The 18,408-nt window shown below is 47.7% G+C and overlaps 1 protein-coding gene across 1 annotated transcript in view; it reads left to right on the top strand.

Annotated features, from left to right (window-relative positions):
* Nucleotides 1-18,393, top strand: part of LOC139409710 (obscurin, cytoskeletal calmodulin and titin-interacting RhoGEF a) — a 95,296-nt gene extending 76,903 nt beyond the window's left edge. Inside the window, exons 73-83 of the mRNA XM_071155110.1 lie at nucleotides 11,745-13,500; nucleotides 13,610-13,741; nucleotides 13,842-13,964; nucleotides 14,363-14,530; nucleotides 14,624-14,729; nucleotides 14,901-15,140; nucleotides 15,351-15,568; nucleotides 15,713-15,769; nucleotides 16,059-16,134; nucleotides 17,096-17,245; nucleotides 17,410-18,393. Of these exons, the coding sequence (XP_071011211.1) occupies nucleotides 11,745-13,500; nucleotides 13,610-13,741; nucleotides 13,842-13,964; nucleotides 14,363-14,530; nucleotides 14,624-14,729; nucleotides 14,901-15,140; nucleotides 15,351-15,568; nucleotides 15,713-15,769; nucleotides 16,059-16,134; nucleotides 17,096-17,245; nucleotides 17,410-17,590 (3,207 nt within the window). The 3' untranslated portion in view covers nucleotides 17,591-18,393. The remainder of the gene's footprint in view (nucleotides 1-11,744; nucleotides 13,501-13,609; nucleotides 13,742-13,841; nucleotides 13,965-14,362; nucleotides 14,531-14,623; nucleotides 14,730-14,900; nucleotides 15,141-15,350; nucleotides 15,569-15,712; nucleotides 15,770-16,058; nucleotides 16,135-17,095; nucleotides 17,246-17,409) is intronic.
* Nucleotides 18,394-18,408: the final 15 nt, after the last annotated feature.

Genomic DNA, 18,408 nt, shown 5'->3' on the forward strand with positions numbered 1-18,408 from the left:
GGCGCGAATGACGGGCTTGATGCAGGAGACATGGAAGACCGGGTGGACGCGACGAAGGTATCGCGGAAGAAGAAGTCGAACTGCGACAGGATTAATGACCCGAGAAATACGGAACGGACCAATGAACCGCGGGGTCAACTTGCGAGAAGCCGTCTTAAGGGGAAGGTTCTGAGTGGAGAGCCAAACTCTCTGACCGCGACAATATCTAGGACTCTTAGTTCTACGCTTATTAGCAGCCCTCACAGTCTGCGTCCTATAACGGCAAAGTGCAGACCTGACCCTCTTCCAGGTGCGCTCGCAACGTTGGACAAAAGCCTGAGCGGAGGGGACGCTGGACTCGGCGAACTGAGATGAGAACAGCGGAGGCTGGTACCCGAGGCTACTCTGAAAAGGAGATAGCCCGGTCGCAGACGAAGGAAGCGAGTTGTGGGCGTATTCTGCCCAGGGGAGCTGTTCTGACCAAGACGCAGGGTTACGAAAAGAAAGACTGCGTAAGATGCGACCAATAGTCTGATTGGCCCGTTCTGCTTGACCGTTAGACTGGGGGTGAAAGCCGGAAGAGAGACTGACGGAAGCCCCAATCAAACGGCAAAACTCCCTCCAAAATTGAGACGTGAATTGCGGACCTCTGTCCGAAACGACGTCTGACGGAAGGCCATGAATTCTGAAAACATTCTCGATGATGATTTGTGCCGTCTCTTTAGCAGAAGGAAGCTTAGCAAGGGGAATGAAATGAGCCGCCTTAGAGAACCTATCGACAACCGTAAGAATAACAGTCTTCCCCGCTGACGAAGGCAGTCCGGTGACAAAATCTAAGGCGATGTGAGACCACGGTCGAGAAGGAATAGGAAGCGGCCTGAGACGGCCGGCAGGAGGAGAGTTACCGGACTTAGTCTGCGCGCAGACCGAACAAGCAGCCACGAAACGACGCGTGTCATGCTCCCGGGTGGGCCACCAAAAACGCTGGCGAATGGAAGCAAGCGTACCCCGAACGCCAGGGTGGCCGGCTAACTTGGCAGAGTGAGCCCACTGAAGAACGGCCAGACGAGTAGGAACGGGAACGAAAAGAAGGTTCCTAGGACAAGCGCGCGGCGACGGAGTGTGAGTGAGCGCTTGTTTTACCTGCCTCTCAATTCCCCAGACAGTCAACCCGACAACACGCCCCTCAGGGAGAATCCCCTCGGGGTCAGTGGAGGCTACTGAAGAACTGAAGAGACGAGACAAAGCATCAGGCTTGGTGTTCTTAGAGCCCGGACGATAAGAAATCACGAACTCGAAACGAGCGAAAAACAGCGCCCAACGCGCCTGACGCGCATTAAGTCGTTTGGCAGAACGGATGTACTCAAGGTTCCTATGGTCAGTCCAAACGACAAAAGGAACGGTCGCCCCCTCCAACCACTGTCGCCATTCGCCTAGGGCTAACCGGATGGCGAGCAGTTCGCGGTTACCCACATCATAGTTACGTTCCGACGGCGACAGGCGATGAGAAAAATACGCGCATGGGTGGACCTTGTCGTCAGAGAGGGAGCGCTGAGAAAGAATGGCTCCCACGCCCACCTCTGACGCGTCAACCTCGACAACGAACTGTCTAGAGACGTCAGGTGTAACAAGGATAGGAGCGGATGTAAAACGATTCTTGAGGAGATCAAAAGCTCCCTGGGCGGAAACGGACCACTTAAAGCACGTCTTGACAGAAGTAAGGGCTGTGAGAGGAGCTGCCACCTGACCGAAATTACGGATGAAACGACGATAGAAGTTCGCGAAGCCGAGAAAGCGCTGCAGCTCGACGCGTGACTTAGGGACGGGCCAATCAATGACAGCTTGGACCTTAGCGGGATCCATCTTAATGCCTTCAGCGGAAATAACAGAACCGAGAAATGTGACGGAGGAGGCATGAAAAGTGCACTTCTCAGCCTTCACAAAAAGACAATTCTCTAAAAGGCGCTGGAGGACACGTCGAACGTGCTGAACATGAATCTGGAGTGACGGTGAAAAAATCAGGATATCGTCAAGGTAAACGAAAACAAAGATGTTCAGCATGTCTCTCAGGACATCATTGACTAATGCCTGAAAGACAGCTGGAGCGTTAGCGAGGCCGAAAGGAAGAACCCGGTATTCAAAGTGCCCTAACGGAGTGTTAAACGCCGTCTTCCACTCGTCCCCCTCCCTGATGCGCACGAGATGGTAAGCGTTACGAAGGTCCAACTTAGTGAAAAACCTGGCTCCCTGCAGGATCTCGAAGGCTGAAGACATAAGAGGAAGCGGATAACGATTCTTCACTGTTATGTCATTCAGCCCTCGATAATCTATGCAGGGGCGCAGAGACCCGTCCTTCTTCTTGACAAAAAAAAACCCCGCTCCGGCGGGAGAGGAGGAGGGGACTATGGTACCGGCGTCAAGAGCTACAGACAAATAATCTTCGAGAGCCTTACGTTCGGGAGCCGACAGAGAGTATAGTCTACCCCGGGGGGGGGTGGTTCCCGGAAGGAGATCAATACTACAATCATACGACCGGTGTGGAGGAAGAGAGGTGGCCCTGGACCGACTGAACACCGTGCGCAGATCGTGATATTCCTCCGGCACCCCTGTCAAATCACCAGGCTCCTCCTGTGAAGAAGAGACAGAGGAAACAGGAGGGATAGCAGACATTAAACATTTCACATGACAAGAGACGTTCCAGGAGAGGATAGAATTACTAGACCAATTAATGGAAGGATTATGACAAACTAGCCAGGGATGGCCCAAAACAACAGGTGTAAAAGGTGAACGAAAAATTAAAAAAGAAATGGTTTCACTATGATTACCAGAAACAGTGAGGGTTAAAGGTAGCGTCTCACGCTGAATCCTGGGGAGAGGACTACCATCCAGGGCGAACAAGGCCGTGGGCTCCTTTAACTGTCTGAGAGGAATGTCATGTTCCCGAGCCCAGGTCTCGTCCATAAAACAGCCCTCCGCCCCAGAGTCTATTAAGGCACTGCAGGAAGCTGACGAACCGGTCCAGCGTAGATGGACCGACAAGGTAGTGCAGGATCTTGAAGGAGAGACAGGAGTAGTAGCGCTCACCAGTAGCCCTCCGCTTACTGACGAGCTCTGTCCTTTTACTGGACATGAAGTGACAAAATGACCAGCGGAACCGCAATAGAGACAGAGGCGGTTGGTGATTCTCCGTTCCCTCTCCTTAGTCGAGATGCGGATACCTCCCAGCTGCATGGGCTCAGCACCCGAGCCGTCAGAGGAAGATGGTAGTGATGCGGAGAGGGGGGCGACGGAGAGCGCGAGCTCCTTTCCACGAGCTCGGTGACGAAGATCAACCCGTCGCTCAATGCGAATAGCGAGTTCAATCAAGGAATCCACGCTGGAAGGAACCTCCCGGGAGAGAATCTCATCCTTTACCTCTGCGCGGAGACCCTCCAGAAGACGAGCGAGCAAGGCCGGCTCGTTCCAGCCACTGGAGACAGCAAGAGTGCGAAACTCAATAGAGTAGTCTGTTATGGATCGATTGCCTTGACATAGGGAAGACAGGGCCCTGGAAGCCTCCTCCCCAAAAACAGATCGATCAAAAACCCGTATCATCTCCTCCTTAAAGTCCTGATACTGGTTAGTACACTCAGCCCTTGCCTCCCAGATTGCCGTGCCCCACTCACGAGCCCGTCCAATAAGGAGAGATATGACGTAGGCGACACGAGCAGTGCTCCTGGAGTAAGTGTTGGGCTGGAGAGAAAACACAATATCACACTGGGTGAGGAACGAGCGGCATTCAGTGGGCTCCCCAGAGTAACACGGCGGGTTATTGATTCTGGGCTCCGGAGATTCGAAAGCCCTGGAAGTGGCCGGTGGATCGAGGCGGAGATGGTGAACCTGTTCTGTGAGGTTGGAGACTTGGGTGGCCAGGGTCTCAACGGCATGTCGAGCAGCAGACACTTCCTGCTCGTGTCTGCCTAGCATCGCTCCCTGGATCCCGACGGCTGAGTGGAGAGGATCCGAAGTCGCTGGGTCCATTCTTGGTCGGATTCTTCTGTTACGGTGCGTGAATGAGGACCCAAAAGCGAATTAACTTAAACAGAGCTTCTTTAATTACCAAACATAGGTAGGCTCAGACGGACCGGCAGATTCCGACAGGACAAGACAAGGTTACAGCAAACATGACGACAGTCTGGTTCAGGCATGAAACACAACAAACAAGAATCCGACAAGGACAGGAACAAAAACAGAGAGAGATATAGGGGACTAATCAGAGGGAAAAAGGGAACAGGTGGGAAAAGGGGTGACGAGGTGGTTAGGAGGAGACAAGGCACAGCTGGGGGAAAGAGGGGGTGGAAAGGTAACCTAACAACGACCAGCAGAGGGAGACAGGGTGAAGGGAAAGGACAGAGACAAGACACAACATGACAGTACATGACAATAACGATAACGCTACAGTTAGCAAGATTAGCATTAGCCCTCATAACTCTGTTGCTCTCGGCAGCCTCTTGAGAGCCTGCTGACATGCTGGCTACTCTCCTCCGGGGAATTCAGGATGGCAACAAAGGCCTTTCTCTGAAAATTGACAAGAAATCGTCTGAACTCCATTCTTCCATTGACGACCTGAAATCCTCCCTGAATGATCTCCTTTTGAGAACGACTGAGGCTGAGTTGCGCATTAGCACAGTTGAAGATACCATCGCTCGACATGACCAGGTTCTGATACAACTGCAGAAGGACAATGCCTACCTCAAAAACAAGGTAAATCAGATGGAGAACCAGAGCAGATGTAGTAATATCCATGTGGTGGGATTGAAAGAGGACAGCGAGGGCCGTGACCCGGTCCGTTTCTTCACTCAATGGATCCCGGAGGTCCTAGGCATAATCAACTTCACCAAGCTGCTGGAAATCAAACGCGCCCACAGAACATCAGCGCCGAAACCCCGGCCAGATGAGCCCCCACGGGCCGTCCTGATCAGGTTCCTCCGGTTCCAGGACAGAGGGAAGATACTGCAACTCGCAAGAGCCAAAGGGGACATCACCATCGATGGCAAGAGGGTCAGCATTTTCCCGGACATGAGTACGGATCTCGCCAGACGTCACAAGCAGTTTAGACCTGCCGCCAAAGCACTGAAGGAGAAGAACATCACCGGCTACCTCATCCACCCTGTGTGGATGAAAGTTCAGTACAATGGCCGAAGCCATCTCTTCAACACACCGGGAGAAGTGTTCACTTTTCTCAAAGAACTGAACCGCGTCTGAACCAGGATGGTCTCTCTGGGGGATAAGATGCAGTTTGTTTGTTTTCTCTTATCCAGGCTGTCCTGGGACTGAACTGCTGATATCTTCTTTGAATTTTGATCCGTTTACCCCGCTATCCGGTCACTATAATTGATTTGTACATTTTCAACTAACCGTTTTTATCCCGGGGTGAGTTCTATGATATTTACAGGAAAGTATATTTTGGTTTAGTCTATATCCACTGGGCGACGCAAATTAGTGGGCTTAGGCCCACTGCCCCCCCCCCCCCCCCCCCCCCCCCCCCCATTTATGTTTCTCCTCTCCTGAAAAGAGACTCAAGCAGCCCTTACTGTGGGCAGTAAATATTCAGCCATAAATGTCTATTCACAACGTTTGTTTTTAACTCAGAGAGCTTGCAGGTTTTAGTTTACGCCAAAGTTTAGCTAGTATGCGCAAGATGGAAAGCGAGCAACAACGTATCTCTAAAAGTGTATTCATGTTTGATTGTTGTTTTAGTCTTCTGTTTAGGTTTCTGTTTTTTGTGTGTTTTTTTCTATGTTTATTGTTGTTTCCTTCCCAAAGAGACACATAGGTCACTTCTGTGTTCAAACTAAAGTTGAAACATTTCCTGACTATTTACATATGAGAGATTTCCATTCGGTTACATATTTGAAACCCAATTTATGCTTAATACACTAAAATATGTCACATTCAACGTAAAAGGTCTTAACAGCCTGATTAAAAGGAAAAGAGTCTATACATACCTTAAGAAATTAAAGGCTGACATTATGTTTTAACAAGAAACACCTCTTACAGCCAGTGAACACAAGAAATTGAAGAGGGAATGGGTAGGACAGGTTTTTGCATCCTCTTTTAACTCCTCAGCAAGAGGAACTGCCATTTTGATAAGTAGACACATCCCCTTCTGCGTCATCAACACCATCTCTGATCCCTCGGGCAGGTTTTTTTTTTTGTGTGCAGGGGAATATGTTTTCGGAGTCAACAACACCATCTCTGATCCCTCGGGCAGGTTTGTTTTGGTGCAGGGGAATATGTTTTCGGAGTCTTGAACCCTATTGAATATTTATGCTCCTGACTTCGATGACCATATGTTTATTCAGAATGTCTTCCTTCAGGTTGCTCAAGCACCACAGTTCTTGATAGGTACTCTGATAAACCCTCACTTCTTACCAAAGCCGGCAAACTCACCATGTCATTCATGAAAGATCTCAATTTACTAGACATCTGGAGACAGTTGCACCCACAGGATAGGGACTACTCTTTTTATTCACACCCACACAACACACACACACGCATAGATAGCTTTTTACTATCAACCCAACTGTTTCATAGAGTGTTAGATATCGAGTATCTCCCCAGATTGTTTAGTGACCATTCTCCTCTGGTATTATCAATCTCCATTCTTACCAAGGTAAATGGAGCATATAGATGGAGACTAAATTCTACACTCCTAAAGCAACCTGAATTTTGTGCATTCATCAAAGAGCAGATCAATATTTTTACTTTGACAAACAAACAAACCCTCTGCTCCTGTCAATTTCATTCTTTGGGACACATTGAAAGCCTATCTGAGGGGACAGATCATTTCCTATACTAAAGGGTTTAAGAGAAAACACGGTGCGGAACTGAGTGTCCTTGAATCTGATATCTCTGAGCTAGAGAAAACCTACCAAAGAGGCCCGACTAAAGATCTATACAGGTAAATAAAAACTGAAATATAATATTCTGAACACATATCAAGCTGAGAAGGCCATTACTAAATCAAAACAGCGTTATTACGAGCTTGGAGAGAAAGCTCACAATGTATTGGCATGGCAACTGAAAGCAGAGGAAAGTAAGAGGACAATTAATGCTATAGAAACTCTTACTAATGAGATATATTTAGACCCTAATAAAATTAATGACACTTTTAAGAAATACTACGAAGACCTCTACACTTCCCAATCAAGCGATGATCTATCAGAGATCGACTCCTTTCTCTCCTCTCTCAACCTCCCATGCCTGTCAGAGGATGACAGAGAGCGCCTGAGTGAACACTTCTCAGTTCCTGAATTGTTGGAGGCCATTAAATCCTTACCTTCTAATAAATCTCCTGGGGAGGATGGCTTCCCTCCAGAGTTCTATAAAGAATTTAGGGAGCTGTTGGTCCCCTACCTTATGGAGGTACTTAAAAAAGCCGGGAAAGACAACTGCTTTCCAGAGTCTTTCTCTCAAGCAGTGATTACTGTGATCTACAAGAAAGGGAAAAACACGCAAAGTGCACCTCCCATAGACCAATCTCTCTCCTTAACACAGATTGTAAACTGGTCACCAAGATGCATTCTAAGAGACTGTCTTCCCCTGTTGGTCAACCCAGATCAGAATGGCATTATAATTAATAGATTGTCCTCCAGTAATGTCAGAAGGTTCTTTGACATAATTCATCTTGCTAACAAAAACAAAATACCTAGTGTCGCAGTCTCCCTCGACACTGAAAAGGCCTTTGATAGGGTTGAATGGCCATACCTCTTTCGCGTCTTGGAAAAGTTTGGTTTAGGTACCGTGTTTGTAAATTTGATCAAATCCCTCTACAAATCTCCTAAAGTTAGGATTGCCAACAATGGGATTACTTCCTCCTCTTTCCCTCTTTATAGGGGGAACAGACAAGATTGCCCAATTAGCCCCCACCTCTTTGCCCTCGCCTTGGCTGAGGCTATTAGAACGTGCCCTGACATACATGGCTTTGAGGTGGGCCCCCATACCCATAAGTTATCACTCTTTGCGGACAACCTTATCTTATTTCTAACGAAGCCAGAACATTCCCTCTATCACTTGCAGATCCTACTACAGTGTTATAGTTCTTTCTCTGGATATAAGGTACATTTTGATAAAAATTAAATCTTACCGTTGTCTGTCTTTGACCACCATACCATCAAGCACAAGTTTCCTTTTAGATGGTCTCCTATGGGCTTCACATATTTGGGCCTAATGGTGGATGGTCACCTGAACAACCTCTATAAACTCAATCTTGCCAGCTTGTTGCAAAAGGTGGAGGGTAACCTTTGTAAATGGATGGACTTGCCTCTCACTCTACTGGGTCGAATAAATGTAATTAAAATGAATGTCCTGCCCAGATTTCTATATTTGTTTCAATCTCTCCCTATCCCTGTTCCCGCAGCATTCTTTTCCCCTCTCGACAAGCTGACTTGCTTGCTTGTTTGCAGGTGACCAAATACTTATTTTCCACCATAATTTGCAAATAAATTCATTAAAAATCCTACAATGTGATTTTCTGGATTTTTTTTGTCATTTTGTCTGTCATAGTTGAAGTGTACCTATGATGAAAATTACAGGCCTCTCTCATCTTTTTAAGTGGGAGAACTTGCACAATTGGTGGCTGACTAAATACTTTTTTGCCCCACTGTATATATATAAAAAAAGAGAATGTCCCCTCACCGTTATACTGTTTGATGAACATAATGGAACCATCTTACAGATCGTATTCACATTTCTTCAGAAATAGCAGACGGCTCCTAAATTACATTTCATGCCAGCTGGATGTTCTCATCATAAAGCCAGGATGGTGAATCATTCTAAGTTTAGCTTTTAATCAAATAAAATTCCGCCGTAGCACCAGCCGGAAATAGAGTAAGCCACCCAGAAAAATACCACTTGAGTAAAAGTCTAAAAGTATCTGGTTTTAAATGTACTTAACGTCTTAGGGATAGCCCCCTTTTTTAAAATTTTTGCCTAAAATGACAAATCTGCCTGTAGCTCAGGCCCTGAAGCAAGGATATGCATATTCTTGGTATCATTTGAAAGGAAACACGTTTATGGAAATGTGAAGTTAATGAGGAGGAGAATATAACACAATAGATCTGGTAGAAGAAAATACAAAGAAAAAAACTACTTAAAAAAATATATTTGAAATGCAACAGAAAGGCCCCAAATCTAGCCATCACTCTGGTAATTACACTGCTGCCATCTTGTGGACACCATCGGACGTGCAAAGTTTCAGACAACTTGAAGTATGAGCAAACTACATGACTTTTAGTGTGTAGTCACCCAGGTACATTTGGGCAAATCGTGAAGGAGACATTCACATACCATTTTTCTGCAAGAATATCGTCAAATCTGTTTACTTGGACTTTGATTTAGATTTTCCAGTATTAGTGACATCGGGTGCTGTAGGTCTCCTGGAGGTCAGGCAGTGTTCCCCCGATGATGCGTTGGGCAAACCGCAACACCCTCTGGAGAGCCCTGCGGTTGCGGATGGTGCAGTTGCCATACCAGGCAGTGATATAGCCCGACAGGATGCTCTCAATTGTGCATCTGTAAAAGTTTGTGACGGTCTTAGGTGCCAAGACAAATCTCTTCAGCCTCCTGAGGTTGAAGAGGCGCTGTTGCACCTTCTTCACCACACTGTCTTTGTGGGTGAACCATTTCAGATTGTCAGTTATGAGTATGCAGAGGAACTTGAAGCTTTCCACCTTCTCCACTGCGGTCCCGTCGATGTCGAAAGAGGCGTGCTCCCTGTTGTGCTGTTTCCTGACTTCCACGATCAGGTCCTTCGTTTTGTTGATGTTGAGGGAGAGGTTATTTTCCTGGTACCACCCCGCCAGGGCCCTCACCTCCTCCCTGTAGGCTGTCTCGCCATTGTTGGTAATCAGGCGTACTACTGTTGTGTCGTCTGCAAACTTGATGATTGAGTTGGAGGTGTGCGTGGCCACGCAGTCATGGGTGAACAGGGAGTACAGGAGGGGGCGGAGCACGCACCCTTGTGGGTTCTCTGTGTTGAGGATCAACGAAGTGGAGGTGATGTTTCCTACCTTCACCATCTGGGGTTGGCCCGTCAGGAAGTCCAGGACCCAGTTTCACAGGGTGGGGTTCAGACCCAGGGCCTTGAGCTTGATGATGAGCTTGGAGGCACTATAATGTTGAAGGCTGAGCTATAGTCAATGAACAGCTTTCTTACATAGGTATTCCAGTGTGCAGTGCGATGGGAATTGCGTTGTCTGTGGATCTATTGGGGCGGTAAGCAAATTGAAGTGGGTCTAGAGTGCCTCTCAATGCAGTCATGGAGTTCAGTTGACATCTTGAAGCAAGTGGGAACAGCAGACTGGGATAAGGAGAGATTGAATATGTACATAAACACTCCAGCCAGCTGATCTGCGCATGCTCTGAGGACACGGCTAGGGCTGGCAGCCTTGCGAGGGTTAACACACACTGTCTTACTCACTTCAGCCACGGAGAACGAGAGCCCACAGTCCATGGGAGCGGGCCACGCCGGTGGCACTGTGTTATTCTTAAAGCGGGTGAAGAAGATGTTAATCTTGTACGAGAGCAAGAAGTCCACTATGAATAGCTCTTCTCCGCCGGCTTCGTCTTGGAGCAGCCTCAGGGATAAGATAAATTGCCCTGGGGAGTACGAACAAAGGATTAAATTCTGGAAAGTTGTATTCCTGGTCGTAATGCTGGTGAGTTACCGTCGCTCTGATATCCAAAAGTTATTTCCGGCTGTATGTAATAACGAAAAAAAACGTTCTGGGCTAATAATGTAAGAAATAACACTCAAAAAAACGAAATACTGCAAAGTTGCTTAAGAGCTAGAAGCAGAGCTGCCATGTCTGTCGGCGCCATCTTGCCATCAAGATTGTATCGTTGCTTATGTACGAGTCAGATAAAATAAATTGTTGTTGATATGGCATTATAGGACGACTGAATTCTTTGGAGGAGCGTGTCTTTGGTAATTGGACGAGGGGCGCTCTTTGAAAATTGGAATGGATAGCCTACTTGAACAAGCAAAATGTAAGTATGTGAATTGTGAATATTGAAAAAAGCATGAGGGCAAAATCCTCATATTTCAAAGCTCAGTCAACCATTTAAAACCCCTTTATTCATAGGCTACTTTTGGCTAATGGCCAGGATAAAAAGACACACCTACTGTATGTGATGCTGCTAAACCAGCCTTGATTAAGGGAAAAGTAGGCTATGATTGGTTTTTAATCAAATCGAAATGGGGAAACCAATTTTTTTATGTTCATAAATACGAGATTCACAGGCAAAAAAGGCACATCTCTCCTTCCATGGTGACTGTGCGTCATGGCTAGAAGGCTGCGCTTCCAGTCTCAAAATCCATTCCATTATCAACTACTTCCTTTAAGACGTGCTTTTTGTGGGTCTTAAAACTTCCCACCAGCGCTGCAGCAAATTGTCACTTTTGCACTTGTTTTTAAGTGCACACCTCAAATTTTGCCACCCCTCCCACCTCAGCGCAAGTGAGCTGATGTTAGACAGGTAAATCGTGGAACCTGGCTTTAGGGCTGGAAAATGCCAGTGTGCCAGTTTTAACATGACAAAATTGCAAATAAGCCTCCTTAGCGCCAGCCGATAAAATAGAGCCTTCAGTCTTTTAACTCTGTCCAGTGTTTTCTTGTCTCTTCTCTCTCTTTATGTCAAGTGTTTTCTGAACTGTCTTTTCCCAGCTCTGTATGAATGCTCTGTCTTCTCTCTCACCTGCATTTTCTCCCCTCTCTACCCAGCGTTCTCTGACCTGCCTGGGCTCGGTGCTAATCCTGAAGCCCATCCCAGAGCTGCTGGATGCCCCTCTTCGGGAGACCTCCATCACAACCCCTAGGGACCCCCATGAGCCCAGCAGCACCTCCATGAGCAGCGGCTCCTCCTCTGAGTACGACGAGGCTGATGCCTGGGACTTCTTCCACCATTGCACCACAGCTGACGAGGATGAAGACGAGGAGGAGGAAGAATTTGACCCCCTCATGGAGAGAGCCAGGATCCCTGAGCCCTTTGCCAAACTGAAATTGGAGGAAGAGGAGGAGGGGACCATGGAGGAGGAGGACGAGGAGGAGGAGATGGGAGGACAGATGAGCGTGCTGGAGAGGAGCCTTAGCAGGCAGTCTATAGGGTCCTCGGATGCGTCACAGCAGCCGACCCCCCAGAGGGAGAGGAGGGTCAGCCGAGAAAGCAGCCCGTCCCTATACCTCTCAGAGGGGGATGATGGCTCCGCGTCCGGGAGTGAAGGAGGCTGCATCGCCAGGAGCAGCCTGATCCGCAGCACTTTCTACAACAGCTCCGCGCAGCTCTCACCCATGTCCGCTCGCCACATGACCCTCAGGGACAAGTTCCAGGCCAAGAAGCAGGAGAGGGGCCGCAAGCCGCTCCGCAGAAGCCTCTCTAGCCGCCTCAACGAGCCTCTCATTGAGTATGTGGAGGACGAAGGCGAGACCAATCACGGGCAAAGGCGAGGGTCTTTGCAGTCGTCCATGCTCAAGTCCTTCTCCTTTGACAGCGGGGTCAGCCTCTCGCACAATGCACCACCACAGAGGAGGAGCAAGTCGTTGGACGAGTACTCCCGACGCTCACCAGGATCCGCCAAACGTAGAGAAGAGGAGAGTGCTTTGAATCTTAAGGAGGATTTCACTGACAAGGAGGAAGAGGAGAAGAGCTTGGACATTCCCCCTCTCCAAGTGAGAGGTAGAAGAGGTTCAGCGGCAGTGGCTCCCAAACAGCTTACGGCCAGGCTTCAGGAACTGTGTGCAAAATCGCCCCATGCTGGTCCAGAGAAGAGCCTCAGGCCAGAGGAGGAGGCGGGGAACCTGGCTGGCTCTCAGTACTCCCTGGCTGAGTCCCTCATCCTGGAGCATGGCTCTGAGGGCTCCAGCAGGCTGGACTCTTGTGAGGAGCTGTCCCACGGCTACCCTGCAGCCACACAAAGAGGGAGAGCAGGGGATGAGTATGATGACCAGGAGGAGCCCCTGATCACAACGTCCCCCTGCTCCCTGCTCCAGGGGTCTGAGGCTGTGGAAGCTAATAAGGAGCCCCAGTGCCGGAGCGGCCAACTTCAGATCCCACCGAGAAGGACAACCCACCCCAACCAGAACTCAACGGACAGAAATAATGGTAAGGTAGAGAAGACAATCCTGCCGGTGAAACCCAGCCCCTGCCTGTCCTTCAAGGCCCCAGAGAGACCCTCGAGGGCCAGCGACACAGAGGCACGTCTCCAGAGGCACTCGTCCACCCCGGCCCTCCAGGCCAAACCGCCCACGGGGAAGTCTCCCAGGATGTCACCCAAGGTTGGGTTGATGAATCTGTTACGTAGGCAGTCCTGGGCGGGGCATTCCTACTCACAACTGGAGGGCACGGAGCAGGGACCCACGCTAGGGGAATTGGAGCCCAAAACCCCCACCATGTCACTCAGGAAAAAGATGAGGGCATCAGCCTCTAGCCTCACCAAGCTGTTCACCAAATCGTCCAGCAAGGAGGACTTAACGAAGGGAGGTGAGCTACCATGCACTTTTAGTTTCGTACACTTTTTCCGAATGGGATCCCTCTCATGTAGTGGAAACAATCAGAATGTCCACCCTTTATGTTTCTTGGTGTGATGCAGGGCCGATTGTAAAGGGTTCCTCTCCTGCTCCACCTGAGCAAAAGGCGAGCGCTGGCTTGGAGAGTGCTAAAAAGAAGTCCACATTATTTTCATTTAGAATACCTAAAATACCTGCATTCAAGAAGAACAAAGGTGAAGTATATTTGGACTCAATTTGCAATCTACTCAGCAGGACAGAGGCTTTGTGTGTCTCTTTGCAAGTCTAATGTTTATCTTTCTGTTTTCTCTCCAGAGATGCTCATCCACCTGACCAGGCCTGATGTGCACCAGTTGGAGGCAGGTGGATTTCTGCTGGTATGGAGACCAGTGCAGTCCAGCGACCCAGTGGTTTACTGTGTTCAGTACAGCACAGACGGTACGGAAAACACTGCTTACAGATCACACAGATTTGCATATTGATTTTCCACAGAAATGTGTATGTCACAGGAGGCTGCTGAGGGGACGATGGCTCATAATAATGGCTGGAATGGAGTAAATGGAATGGTACCAAGCACATGGAAACTGTGTCTGATGTGTGCGATATCATTCCGTTTGTGCCGTTCCAGCCATTACCATCCGCCCGTCCACCCCAATTTAGTACCATGAGTCGCTGTACCACCAGCCGCCTTTGGTGTATGTGCAGTGAAGTGAAGCGACACTAAATTGAACAAGTTTAACACTGTCTACCGGATGTTGACGATGATGATGTTGATGCACCTGTTGCACATTAAATATTATAATTATAAAACATTCCCATACCCTCTACTGCCACAGGCGGGGAGTGGAAGCTACTGTGCGAGGAGGTGACAGACAGTTGCTACGTAGTGAAGGACTTACTCAGAGGAGCAGGATACGTTTTCAGGGTGGGCTGCATCACCAAGAAGGGGGCAGGACCTTTCAGCGACCCTTCACCCCCTGTTGTTATGGCAACCCATCCTAAAGGCAATTAGTGTTAATTGATGAAAGTTTGTTTTTGTGCTCTACGTCCCTTTTTGAGTCTGTGGCCAGAAGTAACAGTTCTCCTTTCATCTACAGAGACCCACATTCCCCTCATCCAGACCGAGTACCCAGGATCAAAGGGCAGTGGGTCAAGAGGTCAACCTAGCCACAAGACCTACAGCTTCCTCGCAGAGATCAACAGGTACTGGACGGTCAACACTGGGTTAGGAAAGTTGGCGTTTTTTTTCTACGCGACGCGAATGTGTACTCATTGAGCATTTCTTTACTACACATCTGTCCTTCCTACCTGTAAAGCACAGATGTGTGTGCAATCTCTCTCACCGTCTCTCTCTCGCCGTGTTGTCCATGTCAGGGGTCGTTTCAGCGTGGTGACCCAGTGTCAGGACGGCCAGAGCCAGCAGCTGTTTGCTGCCAAGATCACCCCTTACAGGCCAGAAAATAGAGCTCTGGTGCTCAGGGAGTACCAGCTGCTTAAGAAGCTCAACCACCCCCACCTGGTGCAGCTGCACACGGCCTACATTACCCCCCACTGCCTGGTGCTCATCCAGGAGCTGTGTGCTGGCAGAGAGCTGCTCTACAACCTGACTGAGAGGTCAGAAAGACACAGCTGCCTGCTTTACACTGCAACATTACTTAGTAGTGTTTTGGGGGTGTGTTAGTTTTGTAGCGTTGCCTGGCTAATGGGTTTTGCAATTTCCAGAGTGTGGATGCAAAATGTGTTATTTACTGTACTTGGTAAAGATGCAGAAGATGGGTTTTAGATATACCATGTTCCCCCTCCCTCCTTTTTTACCCCAAACAGAGATCTTTATGCTGAACTCCATGTGGCAGAGCTGCTGGCTCAGATCCTGAGTGCTGTGGACTACCTGCACAGCCGCCGCGTCGTCCACCTGGACCTCAAGTCGGACAACATGCTGGTGACGGACCGCAACGTGCTGAAGATCGTAGACCTGGGCTCCGCTCAGTCTTTCACACCCGGACAGACACTCAACATAGAGGACATTCCGGGACAAGAGAAAGGTACATCAAGAGAATGACTGGAAAGGATGAGCGGGGAGGATGGGTGGATAGGGATGATAGGCTGAACAAAAGCTTGCCTAACTTGCCTAATCACTCCACTTTGCTCTTGAAGAACAGTTACATCCGTCTTCCCATTTCACACAGAGACTCCATCGAGCGCCTCTCCACAGACAGCGGGCAGAAACAGAATGGCAGATGGGGGTACGCTAACCCAATGTTAACTGTTATGCCTTTCCTAACCCTTACCCTAACCGCACCGAAACGATGCCAAACCTTAACCTAACTCTTTTTCCTAAACCTAACCTTTAACCATTACCTTAATTCATTTCGACCTCTGTGTTCTGCCGCTGGAATATAAACGTTCTTCCTTGAAAGATTGACTTCAATTCACTGGCACGTACTAATGGAAACAATGGAATGTAAAACTCTTATGAAGAATGCCCTCTTGATCTGTCATGTTTTGTCAGTTTACATTGTCCTTCCTCTAAAGCTCCAGAAATCCTCGACGGACAAGGAGTCGGACCTGAGACCGACATCTGGGCTATTGGGGTTTTGGCTTTTATAATGTAAGTAAGAAGGGTTGTTCCACGAAATGAGTGCCTTTTGTGTCCCTTTGAATATTTTAAGTAGAAATTGTGCACACGTGTTGCATTTTAAAAGCCAGTTACATTAAATGAAGACCACGTGGACGATTCAATATATCTGACTTGCTGAAGTGCCAAAATGGAGCATTTTGACATATCCCTCTGTGCTCCCTGTGTGACTTCTAGGAATATATTAACCTATTTACCCTGAACATGTTTTCACCGTCATTGTAAAGCCCTAATTATTATGTTGTTTTGACAAAGTCATTTCTGGCTGCTATTATTTAATCTGACCCTGTTACGTGAACTGAACTCAAATTTGAATATGGTGAAACTTTTTCCTTTTTACGTAGTCAAACCCCTGTGTAAAAGCAGGTGAGCTGGTTCTACTCGTTTTGGCCATGTTCTGGTGTTTTGTGGTGGGAAACTGAGCGGGTCGAGCACAACACTTTAACCCTGTTACCCATAGACAGGCTAGAAATGTTTTAACAATGTCATTTTTTTGTGAAGCTTGCATGGTTTTTTGTTTTGTTGTCAATTAAGACCGTTTTCCAGAGAAAAACGGAATCCCCCTGCAGGCCGGATTGAATGGGCTCGCAGACCGGATCCGTATGTTTGACACCCATACAGCCATACTACCATTTATTATTCTGTTTCTCCACTGATATGAGGGGACTGCGAGGGGACACACACACACACTCTAACACACAGATTATTTTTGTTGTTGTATTGTTTGTATTAGGGTTAGTATTATATATTTTTTATTTCGCGTTTGTGTATCGTTGGATTTTACATTTTTGTTGACTGGCCTCATCTATCAGTGTTTTGTTACTTGTCATGTTCTGTGTTTTTTTGTGGACCCCAGGAATAGTAGCTGGTGCTTCTGCAAAAGATCCAAATAAAGATCCAAATAAACAAATATGTCCTCCCTCTCACCGCCTAGGTTGAGTGCAGATAGCCCGTTCCATTCAGACCTCAACTGGGAGAGGGACAGAAACATCCGGAAGGGGAAGATCCAGTTTGGCCGCTGCTACCCTGGCTTGTCAGAGGGAGCGATCAACTTCATAAAGAACACACTGAGCATCAAGGCCTGGTGAGTCGATTGTCCATATCTGACCAGGACCTATACAGTACCCATTGCCTATTTGAGACAGCCAAGCACACCCACAGTTGTTTCATTGAGGGGTAATTGATAGATAGTGTTAACAAACCATTTAAGAATGTTCCTGATGTGTTTCATCTGATGCGTTTCTTCAGGGAGAGACCCTCGGCGGCTGAGTGCCTCCAGAACCCGTGGGTACGGGGCGAGCGGGCCCCCTCCAAACACAGAGACTCCATCTTGTGTTTCTCCACTGACAAGCTGCAGGCTTTCCTCACGGAGAGAGAGGTGAAACGAGACCAGGTCCGCACAAAGCTGCAAGGCCCGTTCTTCCAGTAATTATACTTCTCTCTGATGTTTAGAGTAGGGCTTGTAAGGACTTACACATGAACTGGCGCTGGATGACGTCTCTTCATAGCCCAGATCCTGATCACAAAATATGTGACCTCTTACAAATGTTGACCTAAAATGGAGAGTGGTCAAATGTGTGCGTAGAGTTTTGTTAAAAGTTTGTCTGAAGGACTTGGACTTTGGCTTTGGTTGAATGACAGCACCATGGTATCAGGGAAATGTTTAGTTAAATGCTTCCTGCAAATACTGTTGCATGAGTTTGAAAACATGATGATATTGATGTGTAAAATGCATCATCCCTTTGAGTTTGCAGCATTGGACACTAAACACATTTGACATTTACATTTGAGTCATTTAGCTGACGCTCTCATCCAGAGCGACTTACAGTTAGACGTTTGTAATAACAAAGGCTGTTGCATCTCGCCATTCAGACAATGTTTGTGTTTTTTTTTTGTGAATCTTAACAATATGTTTGTGGTTCATTAGCCAAAGTGAAAGATCAGAGGAGGATTCATGTGCCCAAAGCATAGCAAGGGCCCCTACCAGAATACGGCTTTGTCTCACAAAAGGAGGAACATTGAAATATTTATATATAAATATCGATAGATATTTACACTACTGCAATGTTTTCAACTGTCTTATTGTTATGTATAAATGCAGAAACAGATTATATCAACGGAGAATAAGATCACGAGTAAACTAAGAACATTTTTGTTGATCCTTTGTTTGATTTCATGGCGTATACCTTGTGACGGATGTACCTGAAAGGCTAATTAAACAGTATGTTAGTAGTACGTTTGACCTGC

The sequence above is a fragment of the Oncorhynchus clarkii genome, chromosome 5, assembly GCF_045791955.1.
Source record: "Oncorhynchus clarkii lewisi isolate Uvic-CL-2024 chromosome 5, UVic_Ocla_1.0, whole genome shotgun sequence".
Lineage (NCBI taxonomy): Eukaryota > Metazoa > Chordata > Actinopteri > Salmoniformes > Salmonidae > Oncorhynchus > Oncorhynchus clarkii.